At 47.6% G+C, this 19,917-nt stretch overlaps 1 protein-coding gene across 2 annotated transcripts in view; it reads left to right on the top strand.

Moving 5' to 3' along the window:
- Positions 1–19,917, top strand: part of LOC140386714 (E3 ubiquitin-protein ligase TRIM50-like) — a 37,769-nt gene extending 17,852 nt beyond the window's left edge. The window contains exons 3-6 of one of the 2 annotated variants that reach the window (XM_072469305.1): positions 9,982–10,179; positions 11,629–11,651; positions 15,723–15,847; positions 19,078–19,917. In XM_072469305.1, the coding sequence (XP_072325406.1) occupies positions 9,982–10,179; positions 11,629–11,651; positions 15,723–15,847; positions 19,078–19,622 (891 nt within the window). In that variant the 3' untranslated portion in view covers positions 19,623–19,917. Of the gene's footprint in view, positions 1–9,948; positions 10,180–11,628; positions 11,652–15,722; positions 15,848–19,077 lie in introns of both variants that reach the window. The other variant, XM_072469304.1, reaches the window with a different exon arrangement.

The following is a 19,917-nucleotide window of genomic DNA, read 5'->3' as shown; positions in this document are numbered from 1 at the left end:
TTCATGATGGTTATGTGCTGAGAGCTTCAAAAAGTCTCATATTTCACAGGCAGGATGAAACTCCTGATGGAGTTATAAGGAACGGGCAATCACAAAATGTTCATTTCCAGAACAGGTCAGATAAATTGCAAAGTCTTTTCTGTGCTCCAAGTAACATGTAATAGGTTAACTATTGCTGAAAAGAGAGACATGTTTTTGCACCTTGCACTTATCAGGAAAATGCAAGAGTGCCAAATTTCAAAAGACCACACCAATTTAACTCTCACCGCACTCCCTCCATGGTCAGTATATCCTTTCTCAGATAAGGAGACCAAAACTTCACACATTATTCCAGATCTGGTCTCGCTAAGGCCGCGTACAGCTGCAACAAGACATCCTTGCGCCTGTACTCAAGTCCTTGTGCAATGAAGGCCAAAATACCATTTGCCCTCTTAACTACTTGCTATACCTGCACGCTTGCTTTTAGTGACTGGTGTACCAGGACTCCCAAGTCTGTTTCTCTCAACAATACTTGTGAATTGTTTTAATTCATTTCACCCTCCCCACACCCCAGGCATATACAAGATACAAAGCATTCCTTTCAGAGGGCAACCTACAGTTTTCATTTTAAAGTTTTATTGTTCCTGAATCTTTTGATATTATGGTCAATTTTATATGCCTGACACTAGAGGCAGTGGGAGTCTTGCCTTGCGGCTGGGCAGCTGGTGAGAGCCCTACTTCACTTCTTTTGGGGAAGGTCCAATGAATTAAGAGCAAATAAGTCAAACTGGGCAGTAACAGGCCTTCCCTGGGCGTAAATCCCACACCCAGAGAGCTGCTAGACAATCCAAGGTTGGCAGCTGTGCATTGCTTACGCAGCATTGCCATGGAGGCAGTGGCTGCTGCAAAGTAAGGCGCTTACCTGAAGCCCACGAATGCCGAGGGACCCACTCCATAGATGAGTGATGGCAGGAGTGGAGGGGGGGGGGGGGTTTGCAGGGGAAGAGGTGGAGCCCCCCCTCCTCCTGCATGCCTTTGATCAAGTGGGTCACCTCTGGAAGCCTACAAGCCAACAGGGCTTGCTTTTCAAGTTTCCTGCATGGCAAGTTCCCCCAACTATCGCTGGGTAAATAGAGCAGCCGGTATGAAGGCCCCACCAGCCTTCCTGCCCAAAACTTAATTGAGACAGAGGCGGGGAGGTGGCAGTGCCCCATCCGCCACCCTCTCCCGTGATTAAATGCCCACCCCATCACCAACCCCATCTCGGGGGAAGTCATTAAATTCAACCCTATGGATCTGCTTTAAGTCTCTGCAACTGATTGAATATCTCCTCGGTGGCTTGCTGGTTAGATGTGGTCTGCTTTGAGCACCCATTCATCATGATTTCAACTAATCTGCCCTCTCTGGATTTACATAGAAACAGAAAAATCTGGCCCTTTGAGCCTGCTCTGCCATTCATTGTGATCATGGATGATCATCCAATCGAGTAACCTCTTCCCGCCTTCCCTCCCCCATAATCCTTGATCGCCTTTGCACCAGGTGCTATATCTAACTGCTTTTTAAAAACATATAATGTTTTGGCTTCAACTACTTCCTGTGGTAACAAATTCCACAGGCCGACCTGGGTAATGAAATTTCTCTGCATCTCTGTTCTAAATGGTCCATATCCTCAGACTGTGGCCCCTGGATCTGGACAGCCCCACCATCGGGAACATCCTTATTGCATCTACCCTGTCTAGTCCTGTTAAACATTTATAGAATTAGCCCATTATGCATTCTATCTGATTTGTTGATTTCAACTTCAAAGTGATTGCACAGGTTAGGCACCAAGAACACTCATACAACTCAGTATTTTTAAACTTCACCCTTCGACACCTCTCATACTCCACTCACCACTCACGTCACGCATCATAGAGTTTGCTACAATCGACTTAGGATGTCCCTTACTCATTAAGAAAGTAAAATAGGTTAGTTAGGCAAATCATTACCCCTTCTATTAGATAGGATTTACTCAATGAATTTTTTTTTTAACAAACAATTTTATTGAGGTATTTTAGGCAGATAGAAAAAATGACATTGTACAGTACAAACAAAAAAAGAAGTCAAGACACAAATTCCACATTAAACATAATGCAAACCATGGCTCTGTTCACGCACGGACCTGCCTCAATATCCCTATACTCTACTCCACCCTAGTCCCCCCCCCCCCCCCCCCGCGCACACACACGCCCCTGCTGACGCTTACTCCTCTGCGAAGAAGTCAATAAATGGCTGCCACGTTCAGGCGAACCCTAGTAGCGAACCTCTCAAGGCGAACTTGACTTTCTCTAGGCCAAGAAAGATCGCCATGTCCAATAGCCATACCTCAGCCTGCGGGGGCTTTGAGTCCCTCCATGCTAACAGTCGCCGGGCTACCAGGGAAGCAAAGGCCAGAACATCGGCCTCTCTCTCTTCCTGGACTCCCGGGTCCTCTGAAACCCCAAAGATTGTCACCTCCGAGCTCATTACCACCCCAGTTTTCAACACCCGGGACATGACATCTGCGAATTCCTGCCAATACCCCCTGAGTTTAGGTCACGACCAGAACATGTGTACATGGTTAGCCGGCCCTCCGGCGCATCTAGCACACTTGTCCTCCAGCCCGAAGAATTTACTCATCTGGGCCACCGTCATGTGGGCCCGGTGCACAACCTTAAACTGGATCAGGCTGAGCCTGGCGCATGTTGCGGTCGTGTTTACTCTGCTCAGGGCTTCTGCCCAAATACCGTCGTCCAGCTCCCCCCCGAGCTCCTCCTCCCACTTAAGCTTCAGGTCCTCGGTCTGCGTATCCTCTGCTCTCATTAGCTCCTTGTAGACGTCTGAAACTCTACCCTCTCCCACCTCTCCCCTAGAAACTACCCTGTCCTGCCTTCCCTTCGGCGGGAGACGTGGGAAGGACGGCACCAGTCTGCGTACAAAATCCCTCACCTGCAAGTATCTAAAGTCGTTCCCTCTCGTCAGCCCAAACTTCTCCTCCAGCGCCCTCATGCTCGGAAAGCTCCTTTCCAGTAACAGATCCCCCATCCTCACAATCCCCGCCCTCCTCCACAGTCGATACCCCCCTGCCCATGTTCCCCAGGGCAAATCGGTGGTTGCCGCAGATTGGGGTCCACACTGATGCTCTTACCTCCCCTACATGCCTCCTCCACTGGCCCCAGATCCGAAGAGCTGCCACCACTATCGGGCTGGTGGAGTACCGTGCCGGCGAAAGCGGCAGAGGCGCCGTGACCAGGGCTGCTAAGCAAGTGCCCCTGCAAGAAGCAGCCTCCATCCGCTCCCAAACGAACCCTGCACCCACCATCCATTTCCTTATCATTGCTATATTGGCCGCCCAGTAATAGTTGCTGACGTTCGGCAACGCCAGCCACCCTTCTCCTCTGTTCCTTTCAAGCATCACCCTCTTCACCCACGGGACTTCCCTGCCCATACAAATCCCAGAATAATTCTATTCAGCCTCGGAAAGAAGGACCGCGGGATAAAGATGGAGAGACACTGAAAAACAAACAAGAACCGCGGGAGAATCATCATCTTAACAGTCTGCACCCTCCCCACCAATGACAGCGGGAGCACATCCCATCTCCGGACCTCCTCCCTCACTTGTCCCACCAGTCGGGACAGGTTGAGCTTGTGCAACCTGCCCCAGTCCCATGCCACCTGAATCCCCAAATATCGGAAACTCTCCCCCACCAGCCTGAACGGCAACCCCTTCAGCCTACTCTCCTGCCCCCTCGCCTGAATTACAAACAACTCGCTCTTAGCCATGTTCAGTTTGTAACCGGAGAACCGGCCAAATTCCCTCAGGGTTGCCATAATACGGTCCACCCCACCATTGAGTCCGATACATATAACAGCAGATCATCCGCGTATAACGAGACTCTTTGTTCCACTTCCCCCTGGACCAGCCCTTTCCAGCCACGAGAAGCTCTCAGAGCAATTGCCAGCGGCTCTATGGCCAGCGCAAACAGCAGTGGGGAGAGAGGGCAGCCCTGTCTTGTCCCACGGTGCAGTCTAAAGTAGTCCGCTGTCGTCCTGTTCGTCCTTGCACTCGCCTCCGGGGCCTGATACAATAGCCTAACCCAGTCGATGAACCCCCCCCGAACCATCCTAGTACCTCCCACAGGTAATCCCACTTGACCCGGTCAAAAGCCTTTTCAGCATTCATGGCTACCACTATCTCTACCTCCCTACTCTCCGGGGGCATCATAATCACGTTGAGCAGTCTTCTTATGTTGGCCACCAGCTGCCTCCCCTTTACAAACCCGGTTTGATCCTCCCCAATTACATCCGGTACACAATCCTCAATCCTGGTCGCCAAAATCTTGGCCAGTAACTTGGCGTCTACGTTAATCAAAGAGATCGGCCTGTATGACCCACAGGCCTCCGGGTCCTTATCCCGGTTCAGAATGAGCGAGATGGTGGCCTACGACATCATCGGGGGGTAAACTCCCTCTGTCTCTTGCCTCGTTAAAGACACTGAGCAGCACCGGCCCCACTATCCCAGCAAATTCTTTGTAAAACTCCACCGGATACCCGTCCGGCCCCGGGGCTTTACCTGACTGCATGACCTTCAGGCCCCCCAACACCTCTTCGATCCTGACCAGGGCCCCAGTCCGTCCACCAACTCCCTCCCCACTCTTGGGAAGGTTAGTCCATCCTAGAATCGCCTCACCCCCCCCCCCCCCCCCCCCCCCCCCGGTTCCCCGGGTGGTTCCGAAGTGTACAGCTTCCTATAAAAGTTCCTAAAGACCTTGTTCAGACTTGCTGGATCACCCACTAGATTATCTTCCCCATCCACTACCCTCCTTATTTCCCTAGCCACTTCCCGCTTCCTCAGTTGCTGCGCAAGCATTCTACTGGCCTTCTCCCCATGCTCATAAATCGTGCCTTTTACCTTTCTAAGCTGCTCCACAGCTTTGCCTGTAGTCAGCACCCCAAATTCGGCCTGCAGCCTCTGTCGTTTCCTGAGTAACTCTGGCCTCGGGGATTCCGCGTAACTCCTGTCCGTCCGTGGAATTTCCTTAACCAGTCGGTCCGTTTCTGCCCTGTCTGTCCTGTCCCTGTACGCCCGGATTGAGATCAGCTCCCCTCTCACCACTGCCTTCAGTGCCTCCCAGAGCACCGCTGCCGAGACCTCTCCAGTATCGTTCACCTGCAGGTAATTCTGCATGCACCTCCTCAGCCTCTCACACACCGCCTCGTCCACGAGTAGTCCAACTTCCAGCCTCCATGGTGGGTGCTGAAAGCTGTCCTTTCAAAACTGCAAGTCTCCCCAGTGCGGAGCATGGTCCGATATGGCAATTGCCGAATATTCTGCCCCCACCATTCCAGCCAGCAGGTCCCTACTCACAACAAAGTAGTCAATTTGGGAATACACCTTGTGGACGTGGAAGTAGTACGAGAACTCCCTCGCCGTCGGCCGGCTAAATCTCCACGGATCTGCTCCCCCCATTTGCTCCATGAACCCTCTCAGTTCCTTTGCCATCGCTGGCAACCTGCCCGTTCTTGAGCATGACCGGTCCAGGCGCGGGTCCAGGACTGTATTAATGTACCCGCCCATGATCAACTTACGCGAGTCCAAGTCGGGGATCTTCCCTAGCATCCTCCTAATAAAATCCACATCGTCCCAATTAGGGGCATACACACTGACCAGGACAACTCTCACTCCTTCGAGCTTACCCCTCACCATAACGAACCTGCCACCCCCATCCACGACTGTGCCCTCCGCCTCAAATTGTACCCTTTTATTATTCAGGATCGCAACCCCCCTCGTCTTAGAATCCAGCCCTGAATGAAAGACCTGACTGACCCAGCCCTTCCTTAATCTAACCTGGTCTGCCACTTTCAGGTGCGTCTTCTGCAACAAGACTATGTCCGCCTTCAGAACCCGCAGATGCGCAAACACACGCGCCCTCTTCACTGGCCCGTTTAACCCTCTAACGTTCCAGGTGATCAGCCTGGTTGGGGGGCACTTCGCCCCCCCCCCCTTTGCCGATCAGCCATCCCCTTTCCTTGGCCAGCCTCCCAGCCATGTGTTGCGCTTCCTCTGACCCGCCTCCTGGCCGGCTCCACCCATGACCTCCTCACTGTTGCCATGCCCAGTTCCCCTCCCCGTCAGCAGAACAACTCCCCCTCCCCCCCCTTAGCAACACCATCCTATCACCTAACCCCTGCCCTAATCAAACTATATGGACACCCCCCACCTCGGCTCCTGTTGACTAGCTGCACTCAGCTAGCCTGGGGCTCCCAGCCTCGGCTCCAGCCCGTCTCCCACCGATTGTTCCCAGTCACCCCGACCCCTCCACACCACTTCCCCAGATCAGCCCTACTTAAGCAAACACTCTATACAAGTCATAAACAACCCCACAATAGCACAATTCAAGTCAAACAAGAAAAAGAGAGATAAGAAATAACAGGCACTCTTCAGTCCTTCCCCTACAGACACAGAAAAAGATAGCTCTAAGTTCCCCTGAAGCATCCATTTTAACCCAACCCTTTTAACTGTTTTCTTTATTAATTCTCCCCCCCCCCCCCCCCCCCCCCCCCCCAGCCAAACTCCAACTAAGCAAAGAGCCCAAACAGGAAACATTCAGGTAAACCACGCAAAGAGCACGCAAAAAACAACCACAACAAAAAAAAAGATGCATCCCAAAACGGGAGAGACACCACATATACTTAAAAGCTCTAACATGAGTCCAAACGTCCTCAACCCAGGGCCAGCCCTTGCTTCTTAACGAAGTCCATCGCTTCTTCGGGTTCCTCAAAATAGTGGTGCTGACCCTTATACGTAACCCACAGTCACGCCGGAAAAAGCAGCCCGAATTTCACCTTGTTGTTATACAGTATCTCCTTCACATGCCTGTAGCCTCCCTCCTCCTGGCCACCTCAGCGCTCAAATCCTGGTACACACGGAGGGTGGTATTGTCCCAAATACAGCTTTGTGTGCTCTTTGCCCATTGCAGCACCCGTTTCTTATCCAGGTACCTGTGAAAGCGTACCACCATCGCTCGTGGGGGATCCCCTTGTCCCGGCTGCCTCACCTGCACTCTGTGTGCCCCGTCCACCACCGGCGGGCGCGGGGACACCTCGTTCCCCAGCAACTTCTGAAACATACCCTCTACATATGCGGCAGCGTCTAGCCCCTCTGCCCCCACCGGGAGGCCCACGATTCTCACGTTCTGCCGGCGAGATCTGTTGTCCAGGTCCTCCAGCCTTTCCAGAAGCACTTTTTGCTGGTCCCTCAGCCTCTGAATTTCCACATCTGCCACCATTTGAAAGTCAGCCTGCTCCTCCACAGACTTCTCCAACTGCTGGAGCTTCTCTGCCTGATCATCCAGCCTTTTTCCTATCCGATCAATCGACTTCTGAAGCGGCTCCAAGTTGTCACGCTTCAAAGCCAAAAAGCCCTCCTGCATAGTCTGCAGCAGTTGCTCCATTGTCGGCTGGGCTGTCGGCTCCTTGCTCTGAACACACAGCCTCCACTGTGCCCTTACTCGACCACTTCTTCTGCTGTTTAGGATCCCTCCGGCTTCTTAGGTCCATACAATTCTGTATGGGTCCAGTGCCTGAGTACTATTGCTTTCCAGTTCCGCGCTCAAAAGCGCAAAAAAGACAGGGGAAAAGGTCCAAAAATCCGACCGAAACAGGAGCCACCAAATGTGCGACCTATTCCCTCATAGCCGCCACTGGAAGTCACTCGATTTTTAAACAGTCTTAATTTCCACTCCTGACAATTAGCGTATTTATTTTATTCAGAACAATGTGATGCTATTATGTTTGTACTTTTCTGGGTCTCTTCTGTCACACCATGTTCACCTGTTTCCGATTTAATGTGACTTCTCCAGAGTTCTTTAATTCTCACACAACGGGCAGAATTCTCCCATGTGGGACTAAGTCCCATGGCTGTGGTGGGGGAGAGGACGGGAGGTGTTTCCCTTTGCAGAAGCCAATGGAAAACCACGGCATATCTTTCATCACTGGCATAATTAGTGATCCGTCCATGGATCTTGCACGGTCTTCCGTGGGACCCGGGCTTGATTGCGTGTATCCTGCCATTATATTCAGGTGCCAAATGTAAAAGGCTGACTCAGCATTGGAGAAAGTAGTTTGTTCTCTTGAAGAAAGGAGATGGACCCCTCCAGATAGAAAGTAGACTCCCTGAAGAATGAAGATGAACCTCCTGAAGAATGAAAATGGACCTCCTGAAAAATGAAGATGAACCGCCTGACGAATGAAGATGAACCGCCTGAAGAATGAAGATGAACCGCCTGAAGAATGAAGATGAACCGCCTGAAGAATGAAGATGAACCGCCTGAAGAATGAAGATGAACCGCCTGAAGAATGAAGATGAACTGCCTGAAGAATGAAGATGAATCTCCTGAAGAATGAAGACGAATCTCCTGAAGAATGAAGATGAATCTCCTGAAGAATGAAGATGAATCTCCTGAAGAATGAAGATGAATCTCCTGAAGAATGGAGATGAATCTCCTGAAGAATGGAGATGGAATCCATGAAGAAAGGAGATGGACTCTATGAAGAAAGTAGATAGACTCCATGAAGAAAGTAGATGGACTCCATGAAGAAAGTAGATGGACTCCATGAAGAAAGTAGATGAACTCCATGAAGAAAGTAGATGGTTTCCATGAAGAAAAGAGATGGAATCCATGAAGAAAGGAGATGGACTCCATGAAGAAAATAGATGGACTCCATGAAGAAAGGAGATGGACTCCATGAAGAAAAAAGAGGCACCTCCTGAGGAAAATAAATGGACTTCCTAAAGAAGATGGTTCTCCTCAGGAAAGAGGATAGACCCCCTGAAAGAAAGGTGATGGACTTCCTGAAGAAAGAAGATGGTCCTCCTGAAAAAAGATGTATCCCTTTAAGAAAGAAGATAGTCCATCTGAGGAAAGAAGGTGGTCCCCTGAAGCACGAAGATGGTCCTCCTGAAGAATGAAAATGGACTCCTTTAAGGAAGAAGTAGTCCACCTGAGGGAAGAAGATGGTGCCCTGAAGCAAAAAGATGGTCCCCTGAAGCAAGAATATAGTCCCCTTTAAGAAAGAAAATGGACATCCTGAAGAAAGATGGTCCCGCTGAAGAAATAAGATGGACCCCTTAAAGAAAGAAGATGGTCTTCCTGAAGAAAGATGGACTTCCTCAATTATACTGAAGTTGGAAGCTGGAAGATTCACCAGATAGATGCCCCCCGCCCCTCACACCCACTACTATGGTCTTCCAGGCTCACTAGTGACCTCCGTCCCAAACTCCAGAGGCAGCCCACGGACCTTCGTCAGGTAAGTCCTGACTGTTGAACATCACATTGGTCCAGATGTGTTCTGGACTGGTGTATTTTCCCACTGGCATCATGGAGAATTGGGCGTGGGAGGCCTTCATCCACATCCCATTAACTGGATGCAAATCAATTTTACACCAGCCTCCAGTGGGATTCCCGATCCGCCATGGTTAACAGCATCGGAAGAACCCCCCTCCGACTTGCCACTGATCCTGTCTGCGAGGGCATGGGAGATCCACCCATTGACTATGCACTTGTTTCTTTCAGGGTGATAGGTCAGGAAGGTGTAACTGAGGGTGGAAGATCAACCATGATTTTATTGAATGACGGAGCAGGTTTTTTTTTTTTAGAAAATATTTTATTAAGGCATTTATAATTTGAACACTTTTAAATGGAAAGATCCGACAAAGACAAAAAACCTGATGGAACAGGTTTGATGGGCTGGATTACCCACCCCGCTACATCTTGTCATGTCATGGCCCCTCTGACATTTTGAATCACGTTCCTCCTAAGCACCAGATATATTTGGCCTGAATGCGAACCCGACTGCTCCACATGCTCCCCACTAACCCTCTGGATTCTTATATTTATTCAGTTTTCCCAAAAAAGAATACTACCTTTTATGTTGTCTGTATTTCACCAGAATGAATCTGATGTCTTTAAATTGGTGATTCAGAAAGAGTTCCAGGAACTCAGAAGTTTTGTAGATGAAGAAGAGGCGAACATCATCCAGACCATACAGTTAAAATGTACCACTGCTGTTGAGTCAATTGATGAACAATTGGAAGACATGTCCAAAACTCTAAAGCAGTTTGCCGAGGTTGAAATTTCATTGAAAAAACTGAGCAACGAAAATCACTTGGAATTCATAAGAGTAAGTACAATTGAATTCCCCCAATCCATGCTCAAGTGACATATAACATACAAGATAATAGAGCTGTGGAAACAGATAAATGTCTATCAGGGAACAAATAGAAAATAAATATGGGAAGATGTTGGGTGCAGAGGACATAGTGATGTAATGTTGGACATCCAACTAGAACAGATCTCAACCCATCCTCAAATGTCATTCAGATGCTCCCCGATGAGATTCTACCCCTTCTTGCTTAGATTATTCAAAATTAGACATTTAAAGCAAAACACGCTATCCAGATCAGACTAACTTAACAGAAGCACATCTCCTATTGCCTGATCTTGGTTTGATGGGATCTGTCCTGTTTTCTTACTGTTGAGCAATAGGACACAAGGATGGAAAATATCGCAAAAGCAGGCAAGCACCTCAGTAAAATGAAAGCCTGCATAGGGAAATGGTGATCAAGAATCAAGCAGCTACGAACCAGGTTCACTGATGAAATGATTATATTTAACACAGCACTAATGAATCAAATATGGGGTGGCACGTGGCACAGTGGTTAGCATTGCTGCCTTTGGCGCTGTGAACCCGGGTTCGAATCCCGGCCCTGGGTCACTGTCCGTGTGGAGTTTGCACATTCTCCCCGTGTCAGCGTGGGTTTCACCCCCACAACCCAAAGATGCGCAGGTTAGGTAAATTTTCCCTTAATTGGAAAATAAATAATTGGGTACTCTCAAATTTTTTTTAAAAATGAATCAAATATGAGCAGGTCTTGAGGTGCAGTGAGTACCATCCCTGTCTATGAGACTTCAGGCTCCCTCTTCTCCAGAGCGTTACCTCTTTCATTTTCTGGCAGCCAGTCTGACATCACTGTGGGCTGTAGGGTTGCTAACCCTCCAGGATTAGCCCAGAGTCTCCAGGAATTGCAGTGAGGTGCAGTGAGTACCACCCTGTCTATGAGACTTCAGGCCCCCTCTTCTCCAGATCGTCACCTCCATGGCTGACAGTCATCATCAAATTGGGTAATGAGTCTTTCTGCTTTCCAATTGGCGTGGGAGTGTGAGGGAAAATCATGGTGATGATACCAATGCAATTAATTGCAGTGGAGAACCTCACCTCCCTGGGTGGGGCGCCTGGAAGTGGCATCTTAATTGACTGCCCATGTGACTGACAACCCGTCACGGCCACTCCCGGCTTGGGTTCCCCAGACAGAATTATGGCAACGTTTTGATGCACCTGACAAAATTGAGCCTGACATCTCTACTGGGTCAGCATCTTGTATTTGGTATTAGCAGTGATTAATGGCAGGTCACTAACTGGTTTCTAGGATTTGAAGGGTGTGTGGTCTTGAAAATGTGCAGATGTGATACAAAATGTAAGATGAATAGATAAATAAGAGTTAATATCTGATCTTTCCTTTGTATCTATCTCTTCCAAATCTTTTAATTATATTTTCTATACATTTTGCAGAAGTACGGTTCAATTGTTTCAAGGTAAGAGTAATCTGTGATCTCTCTCTTACATTATTGGATGCTGGGGGAATGAAGTTAAAGGGATTCTTGACTCTTGTTGTCTTTACCTGAAAGCTGTCAAACCTCTCGAAGTTTGGGGGGAACAAATGGTGGCAGATTATACAGACCAGCAGACCAGGCGCAGCGCGGTGTCACAGTGGTTAGCACTGGTGCCTCACAGCGCCAGGGATCCAAGTTCTATTCCGGACTTGTGTGACTGTCTATGTGGAGTTTGCATCTTCTCCCTGTTTCTGCGTGGGTTTCCTTCAGGTGCTCCGGTTTCCTCCACAGTCCAAAGATGTGCAGGTTCGGTAGATTGGCCATGATCAATGCGCAGGTTACCGGGATAGGGCGGGGGAGTGGGCTTCGGTAGAGTGCTCTTTCGGAGGGTAGGTGCAGACTTGATGGGCCAAATAGCCTCCTTCTGAATGGTAGGGATTCTATGATTCCTAACCCAGGCCGCCAATAGATAACTAAGCCCAAAGTTGGCTTTGTCACCCCTGAGCTGGGAGGCAACAAATACAATTAGCAAAGGTTGTTATTCTTCCCTGGGAAAGAGTGTGGCTACTTGTGGAGAACAGGATAGAGCTACGCTATGATGACTTCCACAGTCAAACAGCCTGATGACACTCAGGCACTAACAATTAAGATCCCCCATTCACCCTCAATACACACAATGCTATGATACTGGTACTCTTTTCAAACAAGCACACTACTTGTGTAAAGGCTCTTGTGCCCTCTGTGCTGGCCACCTACATAGTCTAAGATCACCGTACTTTGTTCCTCTTTGGTGGGAGAGAGATCTGAGGCTGGAATTCTGGGCACCAGCTGCTGGTGAAGTGCTGGTGAAGCATCGGCAATTTCACCTACCGGCGAATGGGAGGGAAAAAGAAAGCTGGTTTGGGTGGCAGCAGTGGGGGAGGTGAAAGAAGAAGAAGACGACTCTGAAGGTTGTGGTTGTCGGGGCGGAGAGGGTGGGCTGGTGATGTAGTAATCATTCTTTTTATTTGGTGCCTCCCTCTCAGTGCTCATTCTGGCTGGGTGAGTGGGCTTGCTGTTCAGGTGCCTCAGTGCTTTAGGCCCATTCTGGGCCTAAGCAACCCCTCCATCACCAATTTAAACATCTTTCAGCGGGCTAATGAACCTCGAGCGCTGCTTGTGTGAAGGTTCTCGTGCCTTCACCGACATTAACACATTGCAGGCTGGCTCGGTGTACTTTGTTACCCAGGGTGCCCGTCATAGTATCATCAGCCCTTCACTGACCAGACTAGCAGGTGACTGCTGGAACAGGACTCGAAACCAGTAATACATCTGTGGGTGTGTGCAAGATGTGAATTACTGGGTTATTGATTCAATGTTTGTAAAATCCTCATCATGGAAGGAATAGGAGCAGCACAGTAGCATTGTGGATAGCACAATTGCTTCACACCTCCAGGGTCCCAGGTTCGATTCCGGCTTGGGTCACTGTCTGTGCGGAGTCTGCACATCCTCCCCGTGTGTGCGTGGGTTTCCTCCGGGTGCTCCGGTTTCCTCCCACAGTCCAAAGATGTGCAGGTTAGGTGGATTGGCCATGATAAATTGCCCTTAAGTGTCCAAAATTGCCCTTAGTGTTGGGTGGGGTTACTGGGTTATTGGGATAGGGTGGAGGTGTTGACCTTGGGTGGGGTGCTCTTTCCAAGAGACGGTGCAGACTCGATGGGCCAATTGGCCTCCTTCTGCACTGTAAATTCTGTGAATAGGCTATTTAGCCTCTCGAGCCTGTTTAAGCAAGTCAGCATCCTACACCCCATGTTCCTTCAGGGTATTCCACATGGGTTCCAAACTCACTGATCAAACTCTATCAGGTAAAATAAGTCTCATCTTATTTTCAGTGTTTCATTAAAATGTTTTTATTTTTTCCAATTAAGGGGCAATTTAGCGTGGCCAATCCACTTACCCTGCTCATGTTTGGGTTGTGGGGGTGAGGCCAACACAGACACGGGGAGAATGTGCAAACTCCTCACGGACAGTGACACGGGCCGGGGATCGAATCCGGATCTGTGAGGCAGCAGTGCTAATCACTACGCCACCCTGTCGCCCCCAATAGTAGTGGTTTTGATGACTCTTTATTGTACACACCAGATCAGTTTGATTTTAGATTAATAATTTTAAAACCTGAAACATCACGGTGGCACAGTGGTTAGCGTTGCTGCCTCACAGCGCCAGGGACCAATGTTCCAGCCTTGGGTGACTGACTGTGTCGAGTCTGCACGTTCTCCCTGTATCTGCGTGGGTTCCCTCCGGGTGCTCTGGTTTCCTCCCACAGTCCAAAGATGTGTTGGTTAGTTGTGGTTATGGAGATAGGGCCGGCAGGGGGGCGGCCTAGGTATGGTGCTCTCTCAGTGGGTTGATGCAGACTCGATGGGCTGAATGGCCTCCTTCACCACTTTAGGGATTCTATGGATTCTCTACGAATTCTAACAGAATAATCCCCAATAACAATAGAAACCTGGGAGTTGGGAATAGTCAGGCAACTGGTTAATTTTATCTCATAGTGAGAAATAGACACAAACAGTGGAGAAGATGTTTGGATTGTGTCTGTTTCGGCAGGCTACATTAAAAATACCCTATGTTTTTCAACATAATTTCCTCTGCATACTTTTCTTTAATTGCTAAGATTGAAATAAGTACTTCATGTGTGTGAATTAACATTGGTATGAGCAATGATTAAATATGATCAGGTGCTAATTTTAAGAGAGATGACCGCTAGATAGGGGAGGGCATCAAATCCGGAGATTGAGAGAATTTATTTGTTTTAGAACAGTGTGTGTGTGTGCTGAATTTCCCATTGATTAGATGAGTTCCTTTGTATCGGGCTGGTTCTGTTGTGTAAAACTGCAGAGGATTCTTATCACAGCCTCAGTGTTTACATGAATCATTACCCAATGCACAATAGGTGTTACTCATGCACTCCAACTAAGCCAAGAGCAAATAGTTTTCATACAAATAAACTCACTGCATCAGCCAATGAATGATTATAGTAGTTACATAGTTAAAGGTGGTTACTATTTTTAGCACAGTGACTTTGCTATTTGGAACCGGTTTAGCTCACTTGGCTTGGCAGCTGGTTCATGATGGAAAGTGAGGCCATCAGCGCGGGTTCAATTCTTGTACCGGCTGAGGTTATTCAAGAAGGCCCTCCCTTCTCAATCCCTGGCAAGGTTGTGATGATCCTCAGGTTAAATCACCCCTCGTCAGCTCTCTCCCTCAAAGGGGAAAGCAGCCTATGGTCATCTGAGCCTTGATGAGTTGCTGCAGTGCCCCTTGCAGATGGTACACACTGCTGCCACTGTGCGTCAGTGGTGGAGGGAGTACATGTTTAAGGTAAGGTGGTGGATTGGGTACAGTCAAATGGGATGCTTTGTCCTGGATGGAGCTTCTTGAGTGTTGTTGGAGCTGCACTCATCCAGGCAAGTGGCGAATATTCCATCACACTCCTGACTTGTGCCTTGTAGGTGATGGATAGGCTGTGGGGAATCGGGAGGTGAGTTACTCACTGCAGAATTCTCAGTCTCTGACCTGCTCTTGTAGCCACAGTATTTATATTGCTCGTCCAGTTCAGTTTCTGGTCAATGATAAGGCCCAGGATGTTGATGGTGGGGTGGAGGTAGATTCAATCATAGCTTTTAAAAGGTAATTGGATAATTCTCTGATGAGCAAAACCTTTGCAAGGCTCTGGGGAAAAGGCAGGGGACTGAGACTAGCTGAGTAGCTCTTACGCAGGGCCAGCATGGACTCGACAGGCCGAATGTCCTCCTCCTGTGCTGTCCCTGTTACCATACCATAATTCTATGAATCCAAAAAGAAAGGGCTGAGAGACATGCAGATTACCAGGTGTCTCCATCTGTTACATTTAAGATTCCCGAATATCCTTCCCCTCTAATTGAGCCTTTAAACTTGTTCACTGACAGTAAATCAATGGACCAACTTGCTGTCTGTTCAGAAAGGCATGAAGCTTCACAAACTAATTCGGCCATGTAGCTCCGAGTGTTTAATCTGTTTATGATTCTTTAGCTGCGAACAGGTTCCACAGCCACAGTCAGACAAAAACTTCAGCACCATCTCCTTCCAGCCTGGCTTTAGACATGATGACATCAAACTGACAGTCTGGAAAAAACTGCAGAAGAGGATTTTACCAGGTGAGTTTGAATGGTGGGATCATGTTAACAGGTAAGAGAATAGTTGTAACAGGTAAGAGTAAAGGCATCATATGACCAGTTACGTGTGAGGAAAGAGATCATTACTAGGTGCTTCATTAAGGGTGGAACTTACAGATTAATTTATTTATCAGAAAATATATTTTTGTTCATCAATGGCCAACGTTACCTCCCGAAGGTGTAGGAAGAGACATGGATAAGGTTATATAAAATAGAGGTCTGGATTTTTCGCCCGCACCCACCGCAAGTTCACCACGGATGGGACAGGGACCATGTAAAGGTCCGTTGACCTCGGGCGGGAATTTCCGGTCGCCGGGTGGACGCGGCAGAAATATCCCGCCCAAAGTGTGACGAGACCCGCAAACACTGGTCTAGTGTTAAATAACCTGTTTTGGTTATTGTCACTGTGGCTGTAGTCACTATATAATATCTAAGTCACACCTCCCCCCAACGTTCTACTATAGTGTAAAATGGGTAAGAGCAGTTAACAGCCTAGTTTTTATCTCATGAAACACCACCAGCAACAAGACTGCAATGGTCCAAGGAGTGCAGCAAAGGTTTACCTCGCTGATTCCTGGGATGGTGGGACTGTCATATGAGGAGAGATTAAGTCAGTTAGGATTATATTCATTGGAGAAGAGAAGAGTGAGAGGGGGTCTCATAGAAACTTACAAAATTCTAACAGAATCAGGCAGGGTCGATTCAAAAGAATGTTCCCGATGGTGCAGATGTCCAGAACTAGGGGTTATAGTTTCAGGATAAGGGGTAAACCTTTTAGCACTGAGGTGAGGATAAGTTTCTTGCCCCAGTGAATGGTGAATCTGTGGAATTCACTACCACAGAAAGTAGTTCAGGCGAAAACGTTGTGTAATTTCAAGAAGGAATTAGATAGCTTTTGGGGCGAAAGGTATATGGGGAGAAGACACGATCAGGGTATCGAACTTGATGATCAGCCATGATCATGATGAATGGCGGAGCAGGCTTGAAGGCCAAACGGCCTCCTCCTATTTCTATTTTCTATGTATGTTTCTATGTAAAGCTTACCAATATCTTCGGGATGGAGGGGAAAATAAATGCCAGTGCTGGTCCCATCCTGAAGCAAATGATAGAAAAATAACACATGTAAAGATCTGTATCTACATGGGCTTGTGCAGTAAAAGACAATGCACCAAATGCGCCACCACAAAGGTAACACTTTAAGGGATGTGGCCCTGATATGTTGCAATCCACAGGACTGTGGTGTACAGGTAATTGAAACTACCAAATTGGTTCTGAATTCAGAAAAGCTTTATGCTGTTGTCTTTCACTTACTTAGAACTGGGATGTTCCATTCCAAATTCATTACAAACTTGAGTCGGCAGAAATAGACTTTAGTTAAGTGAATCTGTGCTATATTCTACTCCAAACTTGGAGTGAAATCCTGGTACACTTTCCTCTCTGGATGATAAGTAGGCATCGGAGGTTAGACGAGTGCCTATATTTTCCGCCTCCAGGCTGTTTGAATGAGGGAATTCCAGGCACCGGCCCATCTTGACTGGACCTTGTTCAAAAGAAATAAGGTAGCAAGTTCGAGCCCAACTGCAGGTCTGTATGTTAGGAAGCGTCAGGAAATCCCAGTGGAATGCTAAAGGAGTGGCGACTTGACATTTAAAAAATAAATTTATAGTACCCAATTCATTTTTTCCAATTAAGGGACAATTCAGCGTGGCCAATCTACCCACCTTACACATCTTTGGTTTGTGGGGATGCAACCCACGCAAACACGGGGAGAATGTGCAAACTCCACACGAACAGTGACCCAGGGCCGGGATCGAACCTGGGACCTCGGTGCCGTGAGACAACAATGCTAACCACTGCGCAACCGTGCTGCCCCTGGAGTGACGGTTTGACATGATGTTTACTGTTACTCCTTACTGCTCTTCCATGAATCTTAACATCAACCAGGACAAAGCAGTCAGATTGATCCCCCATCCATTCTCTTCACCACCAGCACACTGTGGCTTCAGTGAGTACTGTTTATGGATGCACTGCAGCAACGTGCCATGGTTCACTTAATGGCACATCCCAAAACTTGTGGCTTTCACCACTTAGAAGGCCAAGGGCAACAGCTGCTTGGGAACACCATCATGTCCATGTTTCCCTTCAAGTCATGCACCAACTCGATTTGGAAATACATTGCAATCCAGTCACTAGTGTTTGGGACAAAATCCTAGACTGCTCTACCGAACAGCACTGTAGGTGCTTCACTACATGTATTATTAAGAACATAAGAAATTGAAGCTGGACTAGATAGTAGGATCCCTCATACCTGCTCCACAATTCAAAATGATCAAACTGATCATGTGCCTTAGTTCCACTTTTCACCTGCTGTCCATATCCCTTGATTTCGTGAGAAACAGAAAATCCATCTATTTAAGCCTTATATATCCTCAACGATGAAACTTCTATAACTCTCTGGGATAGAGAATTCCGAAGATTCACAATCCTCTTAGTGAAGACATTTCTCCTCATCTCAGTCCTAAATGATCGGCCCCTTATCCTGATACTGTGCCTCCCTCTTCAAGCTTCCCCAGTCAGAAGAAACAGCCTCGGCTCTCAGTGTCTACCCTATCAAAGCCCCTTCAGAGTCTTGTATGTTTCAACAAGTTCACCTCTCATTCTTCTCAACTCCAGAAAGTATCAGCCAATTAACTTAGCTTCTTGTAATTGGACAACACTCTCATCCCAAGAACCAATCCAGTGTACCTTTACTGTACCACCTCCAAAGCAAATGTACCCTACCTTAAATATGGAGAAGAAAACTACTCATAGCATTCCAGGTGTGGTTACATTATTCTTGTACACAAGTCCCCTGGCAGTAAAGGCCAACATGCCATTTGCAGTCCTAATTTCTGCTGCAGTTCAAGAGAAAGACCCAACACCACCTTCTCAGTGCAATTAGGGTTGGGTAATAAATGTTGGAGTTGTCAGCTGTATTCCAAAATGAATTTTAAAATAAAACACTATTGCAACATGCTTATTATCATTATTATTATTATTAGCTTCCTCTAAGGACGGACTTTGAGGCACGATATCCCAATTTGCATAACTAGAGGTGAAGTGTAAATCCATAAAATTGAGGCCTAGAATTTAATATTTATCTTCAGTAGTTCAAGCTGGAAGTTTTCTCCATGTAGATTGATTACTCTATGGAATTGTTTGATTTCTTTCAGAACCCGAGCAATTAAAATTGGATCCCAGCAGCGCACACCCACTTCTGATCATAACCAACAGTAGCACCAGGGTAGAATGTGGAACGTACCTCAAGCGCTTGTCAATAATACAGGAGCGATTTGACTACAACACCTGCATCCTCGCCAACAAAGGCTTTTCCTCTGGCAAGCACTATTGGCAAGTGATTGTCAGTGACAAAATGAAGTGGCGTCTCGGTGTCGTCAAAGGCACTACCTGCCGCAAAGGAAAGCTGAACAAGACTCCGGAGAATGGAGTCTGGATGATTGGAGTGAAGGAAGGAAAGATTTACGAGGCGTACAAGAATCCTAGAATCCAGCTTACACTCTTTGTGAGGCCGCGGAAGATTGGTGTGTTCCTGGATTATGAGGGAAGGCGACTCTCGTTCTACAATGTGGATAATCCCGATGAGCTGAGCTTGATCTACACTTTTGATGCAGACTTTCAAGGGAAGATTTATCCAATTTTTGACCTTTGCTGTGTTGACAGAAGTGATTTAGCACCTATCACACTTTGCCGTGTATAACCATCTCCAAGCACTCAGCAAGAAGCCTAATGCATAGCCTGTAATTACATGATGGTCCAAGATGGTGCCGGAGCGAGGCGACATCCTGCAAGCAGTGCCCGCCATACCCTCTGATTCTATCTTTTACTCTCGCTCTATGCTTCTAAAACTTCATTCTAACTCTTTTAAACTCTGCATTCTGCAGTCTCTCTTTCCTTCCCTATGTATGGTTTGCATTGTTTGTATAGCATGCAAGAAACAATACTTTTCACTATTTACTAATACATGTGACAATAATAAATCAAATCAAATATCA

The sequence above is a fragment of the Scyliorhinus torazame genome, chromosome 12 (genome assembly GCF_047496885.1).
Source record: "Scyliorhinus torazame isolate Kashiwa2021f chromosome 12, sScyTor2.1, whole genome shotgun sequence".
NCBI classification, from domain to species: Eukaryota; Metazoa; Chordata; class Chondrichthyes; order Carcharhiniformes; family Scyliorhinidae; genus Scyliorhinus; species Scyliorhinus torazame.
Note: the sequence above shows the minus strand (reverse complement) of the source record. Positions and strands in the feature narration are given on the sequence as shown.